Source organism: Saccoglossus kowalevskii, chromosome 16 (genome assembly GCF_978046115.1).
Source record: "Saccoglossus kowalevskii chromosome 16, keSacKowa6.1, whole genome shotgun sequence".
Classification (NCBI taxonomy): domain Eukaryota; kingdom Metazoa; phylum Hemichordata; class Enteropneusta; family Harrimaniidae; genus Saccoglossus; species Saccoglossus kowalevskii.
The window spans coordinates 35345568-35368449 of record NC_140656.1 but is presented as its reverse complement, the minus strand read 5'-3'; the positions used below and the strand labels follow the sequence as shown (position 1 = coordinate 35368449).

General features: G+C 36.1%; 1 protein-coding gene and 1 long non-coding RNA gene across 2 annotated transcripts; one reads left to right on the top strand and one right to left on the bottom strand.

Annotated features, from left to right (window-relative positions):
• Window positions 1-10604: 10604 nt before the first annotated feature.
• Window positions 10605-12885, top strand: LOC144364073 (uncharacterized). The gene is made up of 5 exons (XM_085491697.1): window positions 10605-10738; window positions 10974-11099; window positions 11227-11343; window positions 11825-11978; window positions 12180-12885. Exons 1-5 carry the CDS (start codon window positions 10664-10666, stop codon window positions 12278-12280), a joined length of 573 nt encoding a protein of 190 aa, XP_085347823.1. The 5' UTR covers window positions 10605-10663; the 3' UTR covers window positions 12281-12885.
• Window positions 12886-13609: 724 nt separating this feature from the next.
• On the bottom strand, window positions 13610-15980 carry LOC146733851 (uncharacterized). Its single transcript, XR_014926663.1, has 2 exons — window positions 15939-15980; window positions 13610-13725 (listed from the first exon to the last, which is right to left on the bottom strand). It is a non-coding gene; the product is annotated as an uncharacterized LOC146733851 (long non-coding RNA).
• Between the last annotated feature and the right edge of the window lie 6902 nt (window positions 15981-22882).

The following is a 22882-nucleotide window of genomic DNA, read 5'->3' as shown; positions in this document are numbered from 1 at the left end:
CCCCAATCGACCGGGCAATGACGTCACACCCGGCATGAATTGTATTATTGAACGATAAAGGGCGCTCTCACACACGCACATACATTCACACTGCTTAAGTTAATAAATACACGGTGTTTTTGCATACTAACTAAGTTTATCACATAAAAGAAGTAAAATTGGTGAAATCAGTTACATAGAATATACATTTCTAGCGTAGTTAAATATTTCTTTTTTTGAGTAAATACAAAAAAAAAATGATTAAAAACCGAGTAACATAGAACAATCGTCCGCCTGTACGGTGTTGTTCCGTTAGGACATGATTCCCCCCTCTACAAAACCGTGCGGTAATTTTATTCATAACCGTGTATGTCATGTGGTTGCGCGATAGAGAATTTATCGACCAATAAAAAGCTTTGTTACAATGATTGTCAGAAAGCGCTTGGAGCTTTGAATTTCTGATGTCTTATGTCTAATTTATGTTGCAGTGACATGAGCTTTGAGGTATAACACCAACTCTTCTATAATGCTCAACAGTGGTGTCAACACTATTACCACGCTCGATAAAGCATAATAACACAATGATTTACTATTTCTAGTGCTACTAAAAACGAACACATCAGACTCGGCACTAAGTATAGCTTGAATATCTGTGAGTTACATGATGTATGGATATCGTCGCTGTATTGCCTGGACATCCAAGCAAACACAGATTCCACTGTGCGCAGCGACATTTATTCTTGGTTCGGGCAACCGTCATGGTGAAAACAAAGGCCAATAAATTCTCATAAAACGGTATTTTGGGATGGTTGCTGTTATGATATCACATATGAATAGTAACTGTAGTGCGCCCTCTCTTGACAGAGAGTACTACATCTGTTATGACCTATGACCCAGGTTGGTGGCAGCCATTACTGTCAGTTTCACTCGTTGTAAACCAGAGTGGTTTTACTTGAATTAAATGAGTTCAAACCTTCATGCTGCATAAATAACATAACATGGTGACCCAAGACGTTCAAGTTAGAAAAAAGTGATACCCAAGTAGCTGAAAACTGGCGTAAGTTGACTTCTGACTCACAAACATTTGCAAGTTCTGATCCAGACAAAACAAACATGGCTGATAATCTCCCTACCATGACCTGGGAATCTGATAAGCTAACAGAGTCATTCAGTTTATTCAAACATCGTATAGAGCTTTATTTCGCCGTGAAAAATGTGAAAGACGAAGAAAAGGCTGCTAATATCTTGCTGGCAACAGGGGAAGAAAGATTGCGTAAATTCAATAGTTGGGACCTGTCAAATGACGACAAGTCAAAACCACACAAGGAATGCAGAAATTGTGGTTTAACTCACCAGCCAAGAACGTGTCCAGCTTTTGGCCAAATATGCAAGAAATGTGGAAAGCGAAACCACTGGGCAAGAAGGTGTCAATCTTCAGCCAAAAGTGGAGAAACAAATAAGAAATGTGGAAAGCGAAACCACTGGGCAAGAAGGTGTCAATCTTCAGACAAAAGTGGAGAAACAAATAAGAAATGTGGAAAGCGAAACCACTGGGCACTGTTGTTGAACACAAAGGCAAACAGGAAAGAGATGTAGAATGTTTTATATCAGAGCATGGAAACAACAATTTGGTTCAAGATTATGCACATGCCTAGAACTTGTCAAATTCCCTTGTGAGGGACACAAATGCTGTACAGAATATGACGTGGAGGAAACTATAGCCTACAGCACTAAAGAGCAGTTAGTAAAGGACAATCCAGATGTATTTGAGGGTGTTGGCAAGATAAACACAGACTACAAAATTGAGCTGTCTGATGATGCAACACCTGTGATAATTCCAGCAAGAAGAACACCAGATGCATTGAAAATACCCTTAAAACAGGAACTGGATCGCCTTATAAGTGCAAGAACCCACTGACTGGGTGAACAGCATTGTGTTGGTCACCAAGCCTAACGGATCACTACGCATCTGCTTGGATCCCCGTGAGCTAAATAAGTTCATCAAAAGATCACACTATTACGCCAAAACACTTGATGATATCCTGCCAGACCAAAAGAACACACAACATTGGATCTACGCAGTGGATATTGGAATATAGCACTTGACACAGAGTCACAACTGCTAACAACGTTTAGTACAATCTTTGGAAGATACTGTTTCACAAGATTGCCTGTCGGTCTGATATCCGCACAAGATGTGTTTCAAGTCGACCTTGGTAGAATCTTTAGACAAATAGATAATGTACACAGTCTTAAAGTTGACATACTGATTGCAGCTGAAACTAGCACACAGCATGACAAAGCAGTCCAAGATGTGCTAAAGGCCTGTAGACAATGCAATTTTCAGTATTATTTTTACCCTGACACAATTGTTGACTGTCCGACCCCTCATCCATAGAAGAAAATTGAGAGTTACCATTGTTCAGTGTGTCATTTTTGTTATTGGCACTTTCTGTGGAATTCTGTTCTGGTCCGTCTGTCAAAGTGTGAATTGCATCGCCATTGTTTTCTGGGTTTTTATTTTGCATAACAATAGAGTGTTTGTTTGGGCAGTTATTACGTGTGTGACCTTTTTGATGACATAAAAAACATGCAAAATCATCGGTTGAAACATATATATTGAAAGTTTGGTTGTCATTCACAATTAGCAATAAACACCATTAATATTTGTGTTTTTGAGATGCACATAAACCTGCCTTCGAAAAAATTGAACATGCTTTAACGTTGGTTTTTTGCTACCAAGTGAGATAATACGAACACCACTCATTACCCGTCCATATGTTGTTAGAGCACGAGTAATGCATTCATTTGGTAGAAAAGGTGGCACATTTGATAAAACCACTTTGGTGGATGGACGGACAAGTGGCTCTACCGAAATAGACAAATCGCCAATGTCCATTCCATTGGCACAAACCATGTCAACACAGGAAACTGATGACATAAAAATCACAACAGATTTGTTCATTCTTGAAGCAGCAATTATGTTGTTACCACCGATTAAATCGGCCGCTGTTTCCACGTACGTTTGAACTGGAATACCATCCACACTTTCACAACGAACTGCATGTCTTCTTTTAAGATTAACAGCAGGTGTGGACGAAGCTTTTGTTTGAACGGCCGCCATCTTGGTTGCTGTTTACTTCGACCCACAATCAAACAAGGGAAACGTCTCCTAAAAACGAGAAAATAACCAACAAAAATGAATAAGAAATACTCACACATAACCAGTGATACTATATACGAAACGTGGAAGCGTTGAAAAACAAGCACTGTACTCACAAAGGCAGCAAAAGACGAGCCAGTTGGCCGAGATCAGGAGCGTTCAAAAACACGTCCTGCTCCGACCATAGTATAGTATAGTATATTTTATTTGACACTAAATGTCAAAAGACATTAAATATAATAAAACACAAGTACACACACGAGACATAAATAACTAAAGTCTAAGTAAAATTACTTATAGTAAAATAATATGCTGTCAATAAATTTGCTAGCACTATTGCCAATGAACCCATCTCTCGAACTTAAAATTTCTGTAAACATTTGTTGTTTTGATAATTTAAGGATACTTTCATTATAAATGCTAACTACATTCAGAAATTCAGTACGAGCATTTGTTATTCCAGTATGGTTACAGTCTAAAAGTGCATGGATTTCATTGCCAATAACCCCATTGTTACAAAGTTGGCACTTTCTTTCCTCTGGAGGTATCCCTTGATATCTAAGTTTTTCAATTGGTAGGGTAGTTGCAGATATCCTAAATTTGGTGAAGCTGGTTCTATGTTGTGCATTATTTACTTGAGGTTGTGGGTTTGAACTGAGTGTATGTACGTAATTTATTGTTTTGGGTTGTTTGGACTGTTGGTAGCCAAACTTTTTCAACATAGATTTCTTTGAATTTTGACTCAAGGTAGAGATGCACTTGGGAGTGATTTTTTTGTTTGTTTTTTATTATCCAAACAGTCTTGGCTATAGACTGTTAACATTTTGTAGAATTGTGAATAGTGGAACATGCTGAAAAAAAACGATTTTAAAATATAGATAACAGGTGCAAATATTCTCTCTTTTGAATGCTAAGCAAGATTTAGCAAGGCTGTACATAAATAATAAAAAAGAAACATGGTGAAAAAAGAAATGACGGGATCTCCATATTATGCACTATATTTAACTTTTAACAAAACAATAATACATTTAAATTTGGAACTGTTACAGCCATTTCAATTATGAGCATTAGCAAACTTCTTACTGAGTGAGTCGTTACGCAAATTAGCAAATATCTCAGCTTCTTTTTAGTGCACATCCCAGAACTTTAAAAAATATAGCTCCTAGACGCTTTGACCTTTTGTTTTGAAATCTTCACAAATGATTGACAATGTGTTTATCTTCAAAACGCCGTCGGGGCATTGTTTGTGGTTGAACAGTGTTACAACAATCGTACAGACAACTAGCCTGGGTGTTAATTTAAGCATAAACTTGAAGTAGCGAAATTTGGGCTGCTGCCGTGCAAAATTGACAACTGGTAGACAGTTTTCAAGACGGCACTTTCTACTAACAAAATTTTAAAATTCATACAATAAGCTTTCCAAAAATATATAATTTTGTGGACAAGGGAGGTCATCTTGGTTTTCTAATTAACTAATTAAAATACCGGTCAGGTAAACTGCATCTCCACCTTAAGCAGAGTATTGTCATCAGCATCACCAGTTTTAGTTATCTCATGTAATTTATTTACAAATGTTGCCCATGTATTACTTTTGATTTTGGTTTCTGAGATATAAGCACAATGTACTAAGTGACTGCAATTGCTGGTGTTGTTTTCAATTCTTTTCTTGTATTTAGATAATTGTGCACATATTTCAGTAATGACAGGATAGCGTCCAAGTTCAGCTCTAGAAGCACTATTACTTGAACGCCTGTGCATTTCTAATACACTCTTACAGACCTTAATGTGAAGTTGCTCAAATTGTGATCTGTCATTAAAGAGATTATTAACAAATCTTTTTGTATCAATTTGATCATCTTGTTTAGATTTGTAAATCTTGAAGGTAAAAGCCCCCAAATTTCTGAGCCATACATTAAGATCTGTAAGACTGTACTTTTAAAAAGCTGTAAAGCATTAATAATAGAAAAAGTTTGGTTATGTAAAGTGATGGTTTGTCTGAGAATACCTAATGCACGTTGTGCTTTCATTACCAGATTGTCAATGGCAAGTTTAAAACTACCATTACTTTGAAAAATGATAACAAGATAGTTATATGATGTAACTACTTGGATTTTGTTAAAATTTAGGTAGAAATCCATTTCAATTAGCCTACCTAATCTATTAAATATAATAATTTTTGTCTTATTGATATTGACTTGAAGTTTCCACTTTTTGCAGTACTGTTCAAATTTATCAAGACTATTTTGCATTCTTGTGCTTGAATCTGAGAGTATCACAACATCATCAGCAAAGAGTAATGAATTGATTGATACACCTTCCAGATTCACAAGATTTAAATAAATATTTTTAGAAAGATCATTAATAAAAATGTTAAACAGGAGTGGGCTTAGATTGCACCCCTGTTTTACACCAGTTAATGACAGAAATCTATCAGTGCAACCATGTGTTGTTTTGATTGCATATTTTGTGGTAGAGTACATTGATCTTATCAAGTGGAAAAATTCTGTTTCTGCTTTCAGTAATTTAAACAACATGCCTTCCCGCCAAACACTGTCAAAAGCCTTTCGCAAGTCGACAAAACAAGCATATAGATATGCTTTATTCCCCTTATTGTTTATTTATTAATGAGTGATTTTAATATGAAAATACTATCAGTTGTACGGTGGTTCTTTCGAAAACTGAATTGATCATTTGGAAGATAATTTTGGTTGTACAAATATAATTGTAGCCTATTGTTAAGAATAATATTAAAAAGTTTTGAAATGGAATTTGATAAGGCAATTCCTCTATAGTTGTTAACATCTGTAATATCCCCAGCTTTATGCAGTGGTACTAGATAACTAGTGTTCCACTCAGTTGGAAATCTTCCACTTGATAAGATTTGATTGAAACGTTTGTTAATACAAAGTATAAGTGATGGTGTGGAGTATTTGAACATCTCGTTGGTTATAGCATCAGGACCAGATGATTTTACAGTTTTTAGTTTGTGATAGCATCATTAATTTCTTTAATGGTAATCTTTTTATCAAAGTCAGGGTTACCACTTAGTTTAGTTATGCTCTCCTCTAGTGCTGTCTGTACTTCTAACTCAGTAGCTTTGTCAGAAGTTCCAGGGAAATGATTAATCCATTCTGCTGCAGGAACTGTAGTTGAACTTTGTTTACCATCACAGTTGTTAAATTCTTTAATTTGTTCAATGGTTTGCCAAAAATGTGCCGGATTATATTTCTCCATACTTTTAAGTATTAAAAAAAAATTAACAGTTTTTGTTTGAATTTACATGTTTTGAATTTGATTTGCTTTCTATAACTATAATTCTCAGTGTTACATCAAATAGAAATTTGCCAACTTTCTTTGAAATGTTTTTCAAGTTCTTTTGGATAGTTTCCAAGTCACTGTCAAACCATTTATGTTTAGTATTTCTTTTTCTATTTTTATTAGAATTCGTAATTTTGACAAATTTCATAGATTTGTCTGCAGCAGAATGAATTATGTCATTGAACTCTAATACCAAGCTATCACTGTCTTTGTGTTCAAAGTTAGTTTCCAGAAAATTTTTAATTTTACTAGTAGTTTCTTGGGAATTTAGTTGCAAAATGAAGCTTGATTTTGTAGAATTGTCCCAGATATATTTTTGGAAGGAAACAATGAGATGTCAATGTCCTTGTTAGTAACATAAGAAAGTATATGTGTATGGTATAGCTGCATCTTTTTCTTCTTGCATCCTTTTGTCCTGCTGGAATTCAAGTCACCCAGAATGCACACATTTCCATAATTTGAAAACTGCAGAGTTTCATCCGTGATGATATCAAATATATCTTCACCAGAAATATTACTGTTGAGATAATATGATGATCTCAATGGTGGGATATATACACTACATAAGTATAAATCTTTATCTAAACCAGAGAATTCTTTATGCATTTTAATCCAAAGGGACTCCTTACATTTTCTGGTAATTTTACTTAAACCTTTCTTAAGTGTAGATTTAAATAGAATTACTAAACCTCCAGAGGATTTCCTAGCATTTTTATTTTTCTGCCTGTCTAATCTTAACACTACTGTCTAACCATGTTTCTAATAAACATATAACATCATGGTTTCTAACAAAATCAATAAAAAGATTATCATTAATGCAAGATTTCAAACCGTGTACATTCCAAGAAGTAACTTTCAGTTGTTGCTTGAATCTGTTCATTACTTATCCACTATATCCCCAAGGAGGATACGAGTAAGGTGCAGAAGGAAAATACTTTGGTATCATAGGCATAGGTAGTGGTGGTTGTTGTGATGACAAGTGAATCCCATGTTGATACCAGTCAGGTGTAAGCATGTGGTACATTGGAGAGTACCCATGGTTTTCAGCTATGTTGCTGTTTGTATTATGACTGGTAATTTCTTTATTGTCCTTATTGCTGTTGTCACGTGTATTTCTGGTTGTTTGTCTTTTGTTGTTGTTATGGTGGCTAGTACTACCGGTACTATAGTTTTGAGTTATTTGTCTCTTTGTATTATATCTTTGTTGTCTAACATTTGAGAGTCTGTTTCCTGCTCTTGGTTTATTTCTCATAGCATTTATTATATTAGATGCAAGTATTTTAGTGCCAATATCATTGAGGTGTACATTGTTCACATGGTATTATTTCTTAGCACCATATCGTTTCTTGTGGACAACAAATACTATACCATCTTGGTTGTCTACATATGACTTAACTTTTATCTTCTTATTCATGTCAGTATTACCTCTAGGTAGTATACCTGATATGATGACGCTATTGGCTGGTTTCATGTTAGACTTAGCTTGTTGAGCCAAGTTCATAATATCTTCAGCAACATCCTCACTTTTTCTATTGTTAGCAATGTCATTGCTGCTAACATGAAGTATTATTTTATCAACATCTTTTAATGACATTGCATTGACGTGATTAGTTGCATCAGCTAAGGTTGATGAGCGTACTTTCTCTACTCGGTTTCTAGATAATTGTTCTTCATTAATATGTTTTAATAATGAGTCGCCAATCAGTACTATTTTATTGGACTGTTTAGCAGATTCATCTTTTTTACCACTGTTACTTGGCTTTATTTTTTGTCATTTTTAACATTCCTTCTTCCTTTGGTGTCCAAATATCTGGTAGCTGATTCTGTAGTATGTGTAGTATGTGTTTTTCACCAACTTGATTCTTTAAACTTGGCTTATGTGGATCACATTGACTTGATGTAGAAGTCTTCTTAACAGGTTGAAAGCCAGTATCCATTCCTTGTACTATTGTTTCCAAGTTATCATACTTCTCTTCTAATTTCTTAACTTGACTAGCCAGCATTTTATTGTTTGCTGTCAAGTCAATGTTTTCCTTCATTAGTAGAGAGTTAGCATCTATCATTTCTTTAAACTGTTTAGTATGGTTAATTTCGTTATATTCCATGTATTCTTTCATTTCCTTAATTTCATTAGCTTGTTCCTTCTCACTGTTTGCCATCCAATATCCATTCATTTTCTTCATCTTTTTACTACATTCTTCCTTAATGTACTCCATCATGTATTCTTTTATTTTGTGCATCTCTTTAACATGCTTGTGTTCGCTATGCTGTACATGATCTTTCAATCTTGATTCTATTTCATCATATTTTGTGGCAAGTTTATTTAATGAGCTTGTTAATTCTGCAACTTTTTTTCTTCTATGTTCATACTAATATTAACATATTTAAGTTTTCCCTCAATGGTAGCTAAATCCTCCTTCCTCTCTTCAGTCATAGAATTATTCACTTTGATTCTTTCATCATTTATACTGTCAATACTGTCATATCAACTGCTAAACTGACATTGTTTAGCTCACCTTCTAGTTGATTATGTCTCTTATCCAGAGATCTGTAGTGACCCTGAAAAACTTTAGTTATACTTAATGGTGGACTTGCTGGTGTTGATTGAATTTTATTGATCAGCTTAACTTCAAAACTTTCTTTGTCATTACAGTTACAGAGTTCCGTTTCTTGATCACTGTTATGTGAATTGACATCCATTTTACTTCCTGTGGTAGACTCAGTTGAAGAAATACGTCACCGTGTTTGTCGTTCACTGACATACAGTCGTGTGCAAGACGACTGACATTTTAGAGTCAAAGAAAAAATACTGCAGCTTGAATATTATAAGTTATAATCATAGGGGTTCACCAAGATTTGGCGATATGCTAGTTTAAGTTCCATTAGAACATGTGACAACCTTTGCATTTCTTTCTAATTATTTCTTCGCAATTATCAACTCTAAAAAAGCTCTATGTATGTATCTCATCATTCTCCGGACTTTCAGCTGATTGGACAGAGGCAGACACTTCAACCCAGCGTACTATCCGCTCAAATGAATTGGAATGAACCGTTTTTAACTAATTATCCCCTTAGAGGGCGCCCTAGAGATTTCTCTCTCAAATAGGTACAATTACTTGACAAATTGTGAACGACGGTGGAAGACAACAACGTCGCACGACGCTTGACAGACAAGTTAATCTTAATACATTATCATTGGTTTGATTACAGGCAAGACTAACAATTGTTAACTTTGTTTAAATGTTAGAGGATAGTAATTAGAACGTGTCTGTACGTTCATCACTTATGCATTCACACCTTGTATAGATCCGTTTTATTTTTAATGAAAGGTTTGTGACCTGTGGCGCGGATTTCCCCTATCTATCCCTTCATAATATGGAGACCTCATTTGCCAAAAAATGTACAAAACGGCGCGTTCAGTAGTATTGTGTTTTGTCAATATGTAATTTCTGCAAGTAATCAGGATCTAATTTGGCCTTGTCAAACTGTGTAAGATGTTTGATCAATATGACCAAAACACTAAGAATTGTATCTGGTGAAAATTTGCTTTAGATGTACTCAAACAGATGAATACGGCCCTGTTTCACTGGAGTATGCAGAAAAAAGACGTCGGAGTTCATTAATTCTGATAATATTGAGACTAATTGACAACCCAGTATGGGTTCGTTTTATTAATGGATCATGCATTCATAAGGTTTAGTTTCAAATCAGTTGCACGTCACCTGACTCAATTCAAAAATGTTGTATTTTACATTTAACAATCATAATTCAATATAACAACACATCATTAAATGTATTCGATATAACGTATTTCTCATCTAACTTGTTTATGTGAAACAATGAGTAACCATGTACTTCTATGTTTATTAATTATTATCAAAGTCGAAATAGGTATATTCCTGTCCCTCTTCCTGGTTCATGTGGTTACAAACATGACCAAAATGCTTTGATAGCTCTGTAATAGCTATTCAATTTGTGTCAATGGGTACGACGAACGCGCCATTTCGGAGAAAACTAATTAAAACGTACTTAAAAACGTTCACCCAACCAGGACATGGCTGGGATTGACAGGTTGAGACAAACATCACGTGGTTATGGGTTATAGTGTATATAAATGAGCAAAGACAATCATCTCGGTACATTGCTCAACATTTTGTCAGCAGTTAACAGTGTTAACAGAAAACTGTCAATTCCTGTCATAAGATGAAAATCATTGTAGCAGTGTTGTGTTTCGTTGTCGTATATGTGGCTGCAGCTCCTACTGATAGTACTAGTAGTGTAAGTATGAACAAATCAGTCAGTTGATCAATAACTGTATTTATAAACATATTTGATACATTGTGTATTCTTTATTCCCTATAATACATGATCATTCAAATTCAAACTCTATATATATATATAATTTTAGTATATGCAGCTGATCATAAGGTGTTTGAATACATTTATTGCATGAAGCCTAAAAATTAACACAAAAACGAATTTTTGTAATTAATTTATTTCTCCGTTATCACAGCCAGCGATTTTCAATGTGATCCTTGGAGATGAAGAGCAGACTATTACCGTTAATGAAGAAGAAAATATCGAAATCTACCGCACTTCACATTCCGATGATGCCACTATTATCAAAGATTTCAACAGAGTAAGATAATCACTGATTACTATAACGATTTCTTTAACAAGTATTGTTTTACATATTCGTCTGTTATATTGTCATTTTATATGCTTCAAATTCACAGTTGTGAAATAGTGTGTTTGTTTACTTTCAGAGATTAGAGGTAATCGCGCCTAAAGGTGGTGACAAATGTTTCGTGAGACCATTGCGTGCAAGTAAGAATGTGGAACCATCCAAATTAAAAAGAAATTTGGAAAATGACACTGAACAGGTATGTGACATTTATCACATATTCTTACATTTGTGTACTGGTGTATCCCTTAATAAATGTATGTATTGGATCTACTAGTTTTATTTCTATATTTCCACACACTAAACTAATTGAGTGTGTTTCCTAAATACGTGTAGTTCATCCTCTTGAATTTATTCAGAAGAGAATTATTACCAACATTGCTAAACTATTTTAAAAAAATGAAAGAATCACATGCTTTCATGACAACGTGTTTGATTTAAAAATTAAATTCAACATGTTGTCTCTTGACTGGCAGCTTTTTCAGATTTAATTTTCTTCCAACAACGCAAATTCCTTTCAATATATTGCCACGTTAACAATGTCAGATCTCATTGGGTATGGAAATATGTTTTTTACGTGCTTTGCTTTGTGATGAGTATGTTCTTCGTTTAACAGTAACACGTCTCTATAGATTTGACATACGATGACTTATTGGCTATACAAATATGTAATGTTACAGGGAGTTGATCAACAGGTGGAACAGGAGAGTGAGGAACATCTCTTACTAGACAATGTACCAATAAAAGACACTTCTTGTTTTGGTGAAACGATCAATGTAGAATGTGATGGTAGAGAGATGTATTGGATGGAGCCTATTCAACATGGAGACGCTGGTAAGGCTCATTCATAACATAACGTATTTATTATGAGGAAGAATGAGGCGCGAATTCACTATATATTTAAGATGTTCCACTCCCAAAAATTTCGAAGTGAGTAAAATTTCGTGCACGAATCTACTATTTCACAAGTAAGTGATATATTGTCTTTTTAAGGCATGTACTTACGATTGTGTTTTTTCACTTTCCATATATTAGAAACTATGAAGCGTTCGTGTTCCTGGTGGCTTTATTGTGAATATACCTACCTAGGTGGTGGATGGTGGTGGAAAGAGTGTTGGTATATCTTGTTGTGTTAGATTGGTCTACTGACATTCACCGTGATTGTCGAATTTGAAGCTTGCTCATATTCATATCTATATATACAATGTTTTCTGCTTTCATAGTATTCTCAATGCTGTTTCTATGTTAGTCGAGAAGATTCACGTGTATGTACGAGTTTGTATATACATAGCAATGGGTAGGTTGATTTACTGTAGAGAATGATTAAGTCACTGGCAAAGAACGCCGCTGAGCACGGCTCGGACAAAATTCGTATACAATAATTTTGAAAATTCGCCATGCTTCTATGAAATTTGATGTTTATAATTAATTCTTATTACTTTTATTACTTAACAGAAATTATTTTGTTAAATAATTTAGAATGCTACATTAATTTACATACAGTGAAATATAAATCTTTACAAAGCTAAATTGATGTTAGAATTCAAATTAGTCAATTTGGCAATGGTATTGTGACATCAACGTTCCTTCTTATTTTGTACATGCTCGTAGACAATATTTAGTCAATTGAATATTTGAATTTAAATGAAACTGGGGACCGCTTTTTACAAAATTATGTTTATGTTTATTAGCGTTGTGCTTTTTACTGTAAACGGATTCATCAATAAACTTGATATGCGTATTTGTATTGCGTGTTCATTAAATATGAGTGAAAAATAGTGATTACCAGGCCTATGAGGTGACTGTGACAAGATGTTATGTTGAACTATGACCCGCCCTCATGAATATTAAGTAGTTAGACTACTGCGCATGTTTTCGGTGTTGAGTCAGTAATAGATGCAGCATGGTCTGTATTTGTTTACCTACTATACAGAATAAACCCAGAGTTAGCGGGACCAGCGCAATATAAACGTGACCTTGATAATGGGATTCTGTTTTTCCTGAGTGTTCAAATAATAGAAGCTGACATTTTTGGACTAACGTTATGTAATTGAAACACAAGCCACAAGTATTAGATGGCTTACAAAAGAGGCTATAGTTAATATGGGCAAATGATTTGCTTGAGCCATTGGTAAATTTATGGAAATGATTTTGCTGTGACAATGTATACATGTATGAACAATTATGTGAATATGGTGTTGTGTGTTATAGGAAGTAGGTGATGTCTTAAGTCTTTTGGTTATGTCATTTGAATCAAGAGGGGGAGGTTAAAGTACTTGATCGGAAAGAATGATTATATTTGTTCTTTGGCAGTGAATGGTTTATTTGTACTTGACTGTGACCCACCCACCACTCGATTGTAATTTGGCCAGTTGCTATCAGACATCACTAGCATGACTAGTTGGAAGACAACCATGTAAAAATAGTGTGAATAAAATAATCATCTGTAATGAACAAGGAAATAATAAAGTTTGTATTTTTTATTTAAACCAACAATAAACAAGTTTAAAAAAAACATTCGAGTAAAAATAAAGTAAAGTTTAACCAGTAGGAGGTACAGGTGCTGGTTGAATTATCTCGCCTGGAAGAAAATAAAAAACAAATAAGTGGTAAGATTATATAAAGGTAATGAATGATTTGAGTAAGGTGTTGAGTAGAGGAATATTCAATAGAAAGAACATTGTTGAAATATATAATGCTTTGGAAATGATTAGACTTCCATAATTAAATCTTGAGGCACATTGTATATAACTGGCGAGAGGATGCTGAAAGCACTGTCGTGCATTCAAACATCCCCTCATTGAAAATAAATACAGGTTATGCACATTAACATTATAATGAGGTAAATTAGTGTTGTCAACAGAGTGCCATGATTAAATCTGGTATGATGTGCATGAAACGACTGACTCGTGGTGCAAAAGCACACAAGTGTTGACGGAAGACCAAAATGATAGGCATCACCACCAACAACCAATTTGGTAGTAGTCATATTGCCGAAAATATTATATCTTGTTGTCTGTATATATGCAGCAACAATAAACTGTACAAAACCAGTAGTTAACTGTTTACAACATTGTACAAGACAGTACTATGGACCCATATCATGCAAAATGACAGGGTGTCGTACAAATATACCCCCTTACTTTTAGGGTATAGTATGTTCATGCAACTGTCTATTCAAAATGAATCGAAAATAAAGTAGGTGCAAAGAGACTATATCAAATGTAATTGTACTTCATAGGAATATCATTGATCTTACGAATCCCATCAGACTGATAGAACTCGCAATGAATTTAACGCATGGCAATGGCAATGTGCCAAGTGAATTGACCATCTGCAAAGACAGCATTGTTGGTTTGCATAAGACAGCCCACACACATGCTATAAGGAGTAAAATCCTGGTATTACCAAGGCTGTAAATGAGTCAACATCAAACTAGAAACATAGAATGTAAATGCATGGACCTGTTTGTACAGAATATCAGTTTATCCCTCATTATTTATGTGGACCATGTTGAAAAGATCTCAAACCATTATAAGGTCAATGAAAACTAAATTTGGTGTTTCCAGTATTAGGGTAAAAAATATTGGGTAGTTAGGCAGGGATTTTATTATTGTAGATTTATTTTTTCCCCAACATGTTCAGTCTACATCAAATACAATCACTTTAAACAATTGTTTTTTTACATGATGATATTAATATCAACTTTTGTTCATTTTAGAAAAAGTTAACTCATTTCCATAAAAATAAAATTAGGCCTTATTAACAAATGACAACACATGTCATTGTTTAAGGTTGAGATGAATGGCATGAACTGTTGATCGATGGCACCATTTCAAGAATGGCAGCTAGCTGGTGACAGCAAAACTTTCACTGATGTACATGTGTATGCAGACATCAGCACAAGGAATTGGCCCCTATCAGTTACTGCCTAATAAATGACAGTTATGTACATTCCTGCTGTGGCCATTTATCTACAATAGCAACATCACAAGCATGATAAGAGCATTTTTGATGTACACATTGCACCTCTTGCTGTTTCTTGCAGGTGACAACAATCCGCATAAATAACAAGAAAATTGTAGTGGGCCAAACAATGGTCATGAAAAAGTAAGAATGAGTACAGCCAGCCATGCCAATGTGGTTAATGAAATGCAGTTTTTTGCATGGCTTTCTGCTCAATATTATACAGTGTGTGGTAGCCTATATAATCAATGGCGTGGTCACAAATGATTAATCATGATCACATACTTCATAGACACTATAACATTACATTAGTGGGTGACGACTATAAATCATATCCATGCACTAGACATGGCTACATTCGAGGTCATCATTTTGCCAATGCCATTCTTGCAATTTCATTATTGCTGGCTGCATAGACCAGACTAATGTACAAGTATTTACACATATCGGCCTTATTTTGGTTTTAGATGCTATTTTATTGAGATGCATCGTGACAACTGTGGCGTGAAGGACCGCTAGGTTAGGTAATTGTTACTAGTCGCACAGTGCATGTGCACATTGCACAAATCATACGAGTTCACGGGCCATAGGCCGAGTAAATCGTTGTCATCATTTATGTACGATGCAATACTTGGCGATTTATTTTTGCCCATTAGATTCCCCGATTCATGACATTATGTGCCAATAAATCCTGAAAATCGGCTTTGCTAAGCGATGAGTAGTTTAGTTCAAAACACTGAATGATCATAGCATGGTGTGCAGAGTTTTATAGGTAAAGCAATTGTTAAGAATATATTAAAATTTGTGGAAAAGGGCAAGAGCTCTTACCTTCTATTAGTACAATGTTTGTACGGCGTCCTGGGCTGGCTAGAAAAATAGCCTATGTCATCAAAAGATGCGTGTACGTGTACTGTAGACAATTTCCATGACGCTGCATTACATGCGTAGAGTCGACGTCACGATTTGTGCGTATCAAGTTTTCTCCGTTATTTTCAACAAATAATTCACTTTTTTCTCCTGGGAAAACGTCGTCAATCTTATTTTATTAACCTGAACTTTGTATTGACAGCGCAAATTATACCCAAATAAGCGTCTTTGGTTGATTTCTGGCACCCAAAATTGATTCTCGTCTCAGTCCTAATTACGCGTTTAGGAATGACCTGGTGATTCAAAATTGACCTCGCATGAAAATACTGCCGCCTACGGCGGGTCCCGGGATCATTGCGTCCAGTGAGTTATACGTAAGGTCTTCAGTTATTAATTCATGCAAGCAGCATATGAAACATGATGTCAGAAGTGATTGTTATTTGCCATAACTAAAGAAATTTGATCCACGTAAACAGAAGCAAGACTGATCTTGTCGGCGATCGAAGATCGACAGTGAACGCACGACAGTAGCTGCGGTTCCGTAGCTCTTTGGTGCGACCTACAATCGAATTTCGCCCTAACAATTTCATTTGGACGTCTTTTTTTTAATTTTGTTGTTGTACGTCGAACATAGAGCTACGGGATCTATCACCGTTTAAAAACAGAAATCTGGCATACGTAAATTAAATCGCTTTTGCTTTCGATTACGATGGTGTGACATACCTTTATTGTGAATTGATAGCTGGATGAATAACATACAAACTTTTGTTTGCAATTTGTGTTTATAAATAAGCAATAATTTGTGATATTTTACAATTACCGCAGAAACCAAGCAAATTACGAGAAAACGACAGCCATTGACATCCCATACTCCCTAGCGCAGAATAAATGTAATCTCGTTTGGCGGTCATGTGATACAGTGGTGGAAGAATAAAACTCACTCTTCCCGTTATTCTAATTGTTCCAACAAAGCAATCACATACAGTATTTATAATTGTATGATTTTTGTTTAATAATAGAAACTAGTTGCATAAACGCAATTTATCTACTGATTTCGGTCACGTGGTACAAAATTATAGGTCTCGCGTAATTTGCTATAGGTCTCGCGTAACTCTGTAGTCCAAAATGGCGTCTTTCGTCTTGTTATTTTTCTGCGACTCGGTGTACGGTAAATAAAGTCAATTTTTTATGACCACCGTCATCATTTCACAGCGCAAATAGGTTCTGGTCATTGTTTGGAAGTAAATAAACATAGTGAGTACTTTCGAAGGTCTTAAAATGTGATTTTCGCGACGACCAAATTTGGCATGTGGATTTTAACCAGTATTCAGAGTCAGTCACGTAAAAAATGCGGTTGGCAACATAGGGCTATGATTCCACAGTTAGCACGACGGCAGTTCAGCGACATCAAGTTTGACAGAAACGCATCAGATTTCACAAAAAATCTGTGAGTAAACTGACTTTTACGAGCACCGAGAGTCGTAATCAAATACGTGTTGATGAATCGCTGATGATTTATTACTGTGTACATCTTTTGAAGCATAGCAACGTCTTTGAAAACGATCGTGTTTCAAAAAGTACGGTGGCCCAGAAGTGCAAAACTTGAGTCGACCGAAATAGAAGTATGATGGCCCAAAAAGAACAAGATACAGATTCGAATTTTGCAAATTCCCACTACATTGTTGTTATGATACACAACATGGAGAACATCAAGGAACCAGATGAGCTTGATGTGAACGCCAACAATTTAGCATTGGTGTGGAAAAGGTGGAAAAAAGAGTTGACACTTTATACAGAACTAGTGTTAACAGAAACACTGGGCAACAAGAAATGCAAATTATTTCTATATCTCATCGGAAAAGAAGGAAGAGAGATATATGAAACAATGAAATTTGAGAAAGAAGAGAAAGATCTCAAGTTGGAAGACTTAATTAAAGCTGTTGATGATCACTGCAACCCGAAGAACAATGAAACAGTAGAGAGATACAAATTCTTCACTAGAAATCAAGAACCTCATGAAGAACTTGACAAGTACATTTTAAGATTTAAAGGTTCATGTAATTTCAGTACATCACATGACTCTCTCATCAGAGACAGACTAGTTTGTGGTATTGGTGACACCAGACTCAGAGAAAGACTGTTGAGCGAAACGGATTTAGATTTACCCAAGTGTCTCCAGATCTGCAGAGCTTCTGAACTGTCTGAAGGGGGAATGCGAACTATAGAAGCCCCTGTAGTTGTCCATGCAGTGAGACAGTCACATGATAAAGCACAGAAGTCATACAAGTAGACATCTAGTGTGTCGCTACAGAGTTGCAAATACTGTAGCAATAAACATGATCAGGATAAAAACAAGTGTCCTGTCTGTAGAAAGCAATGCCATGACTGCAAAAGGATGAATCACTTTGCCTCACAGTGCATGTAGAGTAAGCGCAAACAGAAAGCAGTGTATAATATAGCAGAATACAGTGACAATGAGTGTGAGGAGATACACTTTATCACCAGAAAACGAATATATCAATAGAGTGACTGAGAGCAGTTTTCCCAAGCAGATATATCAATAGAGTGACTGAGAGCAGTTTTCCCAAGCAGATACATGCTACAATGAACATTAATAAGAGACCAGTCAAGTTTCAGCTTTATTTGGGAGCATCATGCAGCATCATTCCATTAAAGGAACTAGGCAATGTGAATGATTACGAATTCATGAAGACAGAAGAGTACTAGTGATGTACAACAAGGCAACGATGAAGCCCAAGGGACAGTCCAAAGTCAAAATGGTCAACCCAAAAAATGGAAAAAAATACAGAGCAGAGTTTGTAGTAGTTGACGATGAGACAAGCATACCGTTACTAGGAAGTAGAGCTATTCAACAAATGGGACTAGTTAAGGTACAACATGAACAAATCATGGTTGTTAATGACAAACCAACAGCCAAGATGAGACTACCACTACACCGAACTGACAAGAAAACTGATACAAAGCCAGTGTCAGCAGAGCAAATAGTCAAAGAGTTTCCAGACGTCTTTGAAGGTACAGGTAAATTAGCAGGAAAGTACCACCTTGAGTTAGACCCAAATGTGCAACCAGTCATTCATCCTCCAAGGAAAGTACCTATAGCAGTCAAAGGTCAGATAAAGGATGAACTAGATAGACTGATAGAAGAGAAAATAATAGCACCAATTACAGAGCCGACACCCTGGGTGTCTAGTCTAGTAACAGTAATCAAGCCAGGCAAAATGAGAATTTGCATTGATCCTTGTAACTTGAATACAGCACTACGTAGAAGTCATTACCCTTCACAGACTATAGAAGACATATTACCAGAGCTGAGCAAAGCTAAGGTGTTTAGTGTTATGGATGCCAAGAATGGTTTCTGGCACATTGAGTTGGATAAGGAGAGCTCTTATCTAACTACATTCAATACACTATTTGGTAGGCTTCGTTGGTTACGAATGCCCTTTGGTATATCTACAGCGCCTGAGGAGTACCAGCATAGACAAAACCAAGCTATTGAAGGATTGCCAGGTGTGAGGTCCATAGTCGATTACACACTGATATTTGGTGAAGGAGAATCAGTGAGTGAAGCCACGATAGACCACGACATAAAGATGCGTGCACTGATGAATCGATGCAGAGAGCACAATCTGAAACTGAACAAAGACAAAATCAAATTGAGGTTGAGTCAACTTCCATTCATAACTGATGAAGGTCTAAAGCCAGATCCAGCAAAAGTGAGAGCTGTGACTGAGATGCCGAAGCCAAAAGATGTGGCTGGAATTCAGAGATTCATAGGATTTGTCAACTATCTGAGTAAGTTTCTATCAAAACTTAGTGCTATTTGTGAGCCGCTCAGAAAGCTAACACACAAAGATAGTGAGTGGTGTTGGTTGAAAGTCCATGATGATACAATAGATGAAGTGAAACGGTTAGTCACTTCTTATCCAGTACTGCAATACTATGACATGGATAAAGAACTAACCTTGCAGACAGATGCGTCACAAACCGGTTTAGGTGCAGCCCTAACCCAGAATGGTCAGCCAATAGCTTTCGCAAGCAGAGCATTAACGAATGCTGAGACAAGATATGCTCAAATTGTTATCAGTTATTTTTGGGTTAGAAAGATTTCACCAGTATACCTATGGCAGAAAGGTACAGTCAGATCATAAACCGTTGGAGATGATCCTGAAGAAGCCTCTTCATAGTACTCCAAAGAGACTGCAGAGAATGCTGTTAAGATTACAAAAGTTATATCATCCGGGAAAGCAAATGTACTTAGCAGATACACTAAGCCGTGCATACTTGCTGAATGAACCCCTAGAAGGTTTGCAGACAGATATTGAGACAGTGAACATGTTAGATTATCTACCAATTGCAGAACCGAGAATAGAGGATATCAGACAACACACAGAAAGCGATGAACGCCTTCAGATATTGTCTAAAGTGATACAAACTGGATTTCCAGAAAATATGGCCCAGTTACCTGCACAAATAACTCCTTACTTCCATATTCGTGATGAACTAAGCTCTCAGAATGGTGTGATATTCAAAGGTGAACGAGCAGTAGTACCACGTTCACTAAGAGATGATATGTTAAAGCGTATTCATTCATCACATATTGGTATTGAGGGATGTCTATGCAGAGCCAAAAAATCATTGTACTGACCAAACATGAGTGCAGAGATCAAAGATGACATTGCAAAATGTGATGTGTGCCAGACTGTAGTAACGCGACAACAGAAAGAAACTCTGATTCTGCATGAAGTTCCAGATAGGCTGTGGGCAAAAGTTGGAACCGACCAGTTCGTATTGAATGAATATGATTACTAAGTCATTGTAGACTAATTATTGACTACTTACCAGATACAACAGCGAAAACAGTTATAGGTAAACTCAAAGCCCAATTTGCTAGACATGGGATACCAGACACATGTATCTCAGATAACGGTCCATAGGAAGCGTCAGATGCATTTAAGAAATCCAGCAAAGATTGGGGATTTGAACATATTACTTCTTCTCCACGATACCCCCAGAGCAATGGTAAAGTTGAGAACGCAGTGAAGACAGCAAATAACACCATATGAAAAGCATGACTAGCTGGCTCAGACCATTACTTAGCTATTCTAGATTTCAGAAACACTCCCACTCAAGGAATGAACAGCAGCCCAGTGCAGAGACTCATGAATAGGAGAAAAAAGCCTACACTACCTACAACATGCAAAACTTCTCAAACCGTCAGTAGTGAGAAATGTAGGAAAGCAGATAACGAAGAACAAAGCTAAGCAAGCAGACTACTATAACAAAGGAGCCAAAGATCTACAAACACTTCAGCAAGAAGACACAGTAATAATTATGCTTACTGAAATATCAGACAAAGAGTGGAAAAGACTGAAGTCAACAAACAAGTGAACATTAGGTCATATGAATTTACAACAGAGAATGGATGAACTCTACGTAGAAACCGCAAACACCTGAGGAAAACCTGTGAGAAATACACTCCAAATGAAACCGCTGATATTGTCGTAACTCCTGCAAACCTAGCAGCAAGAACAGAAACCAAGAAGCAGGAACACAAGATCATATCTCCAGATGTCTCCATAGCAGAACAAGATGACAAAGTATACAATAGTACACAAAACATAGTAGAAAATTCAGATAGAATGACTAGATCAGGAAGAGTAATCAGGAAGCCGCAATATTTAACAGACTATGTAGATAACTGTTAGTTTAGAACTATTAGTTAGAAATCTGTTAGTTATAGACTTTTATATGGTGAACAATTAGAATGCTTTCATGAGAGAACAATAGTTCATTAACCGAGAACTGTTGAAATATGTTTCACGCCATAGAATCGTTGATTTAAATTTCATTCTTGTTTTAAAGGAGAAAAGATGTAACAAGATGTTGTGTTGAACTATGACCCACCATGCACATGTTTTCGGTGTTGAGTTAGTGATGGACGCAGCATGGTCTGTATTTGTTTACCTACTATACAGAATAAACCCAGTGAGTTACACGTAAGGTAAGCAGCATATGAAACAGTGACTATGTATGTCTCCCGAGAACTCAGGGGAACCAACAGTAAGAGCCATATATTACATGGTTTCACCTGAAAGCAAATTCATATGTTCCGAAGCTACAATCGTAAAATACACGCTCCAAACTCCAGTCATAGAAGCCAGAGCAGCAAAGTACATTATATCTCTCGTAGCAGTCATGGTAGTATTGGTAACGGCTTTTGTAGGGGCAGAATATACGTATGCTAGCTAATGTCATAGTAAATGCATCACCAGAGATGAATTATTGTATCTTATTGTAAATTACAGTTAAACAATAAACCAATCCAAAGATTAAGCAGACGTTGCATAGGGAAAAATCATGTCAATCTCCAATTCGCACGGTTTTGCTGAAGCCTCCTATCCATGATCATCTCGACGAACCCGAGCGTGATCGTGTTAGAAAAAGCTGTATATGGCCTCAATTAAATTGTGCGATCTGATTGGGCACGCAAAAAACCAAGATCTATCTATCAACCTTCCTGTAAGAATTTCAAATTTTAACCAATAGATTGTGCCGTCCTATATAATCACGTGATCGTTCGATTTCCCATGGAAACGCGTCATAACACTTGACTTCGTGTTCTGTTTGCAATGGAAATGCACAGGAACAGGCGTCACTATGTTTGATTTCGTTAACAGCTAGTTCATGTTTTAGTGGGAATTCTGCCAAGGTATAATGGAACTGAACGTAGTGTGTAGGGGACTTTAACTTTAGCTTGGCCGATAACACTTGCACTGTAGAGATACTAAGTTCGAATCCATGGAATACACATTAGTTCTTTATTCATCCAATCTGTAAGCTTAGGTAAATTTTTGCTGTCCTGTCTCGTACTAAATCTTACATAC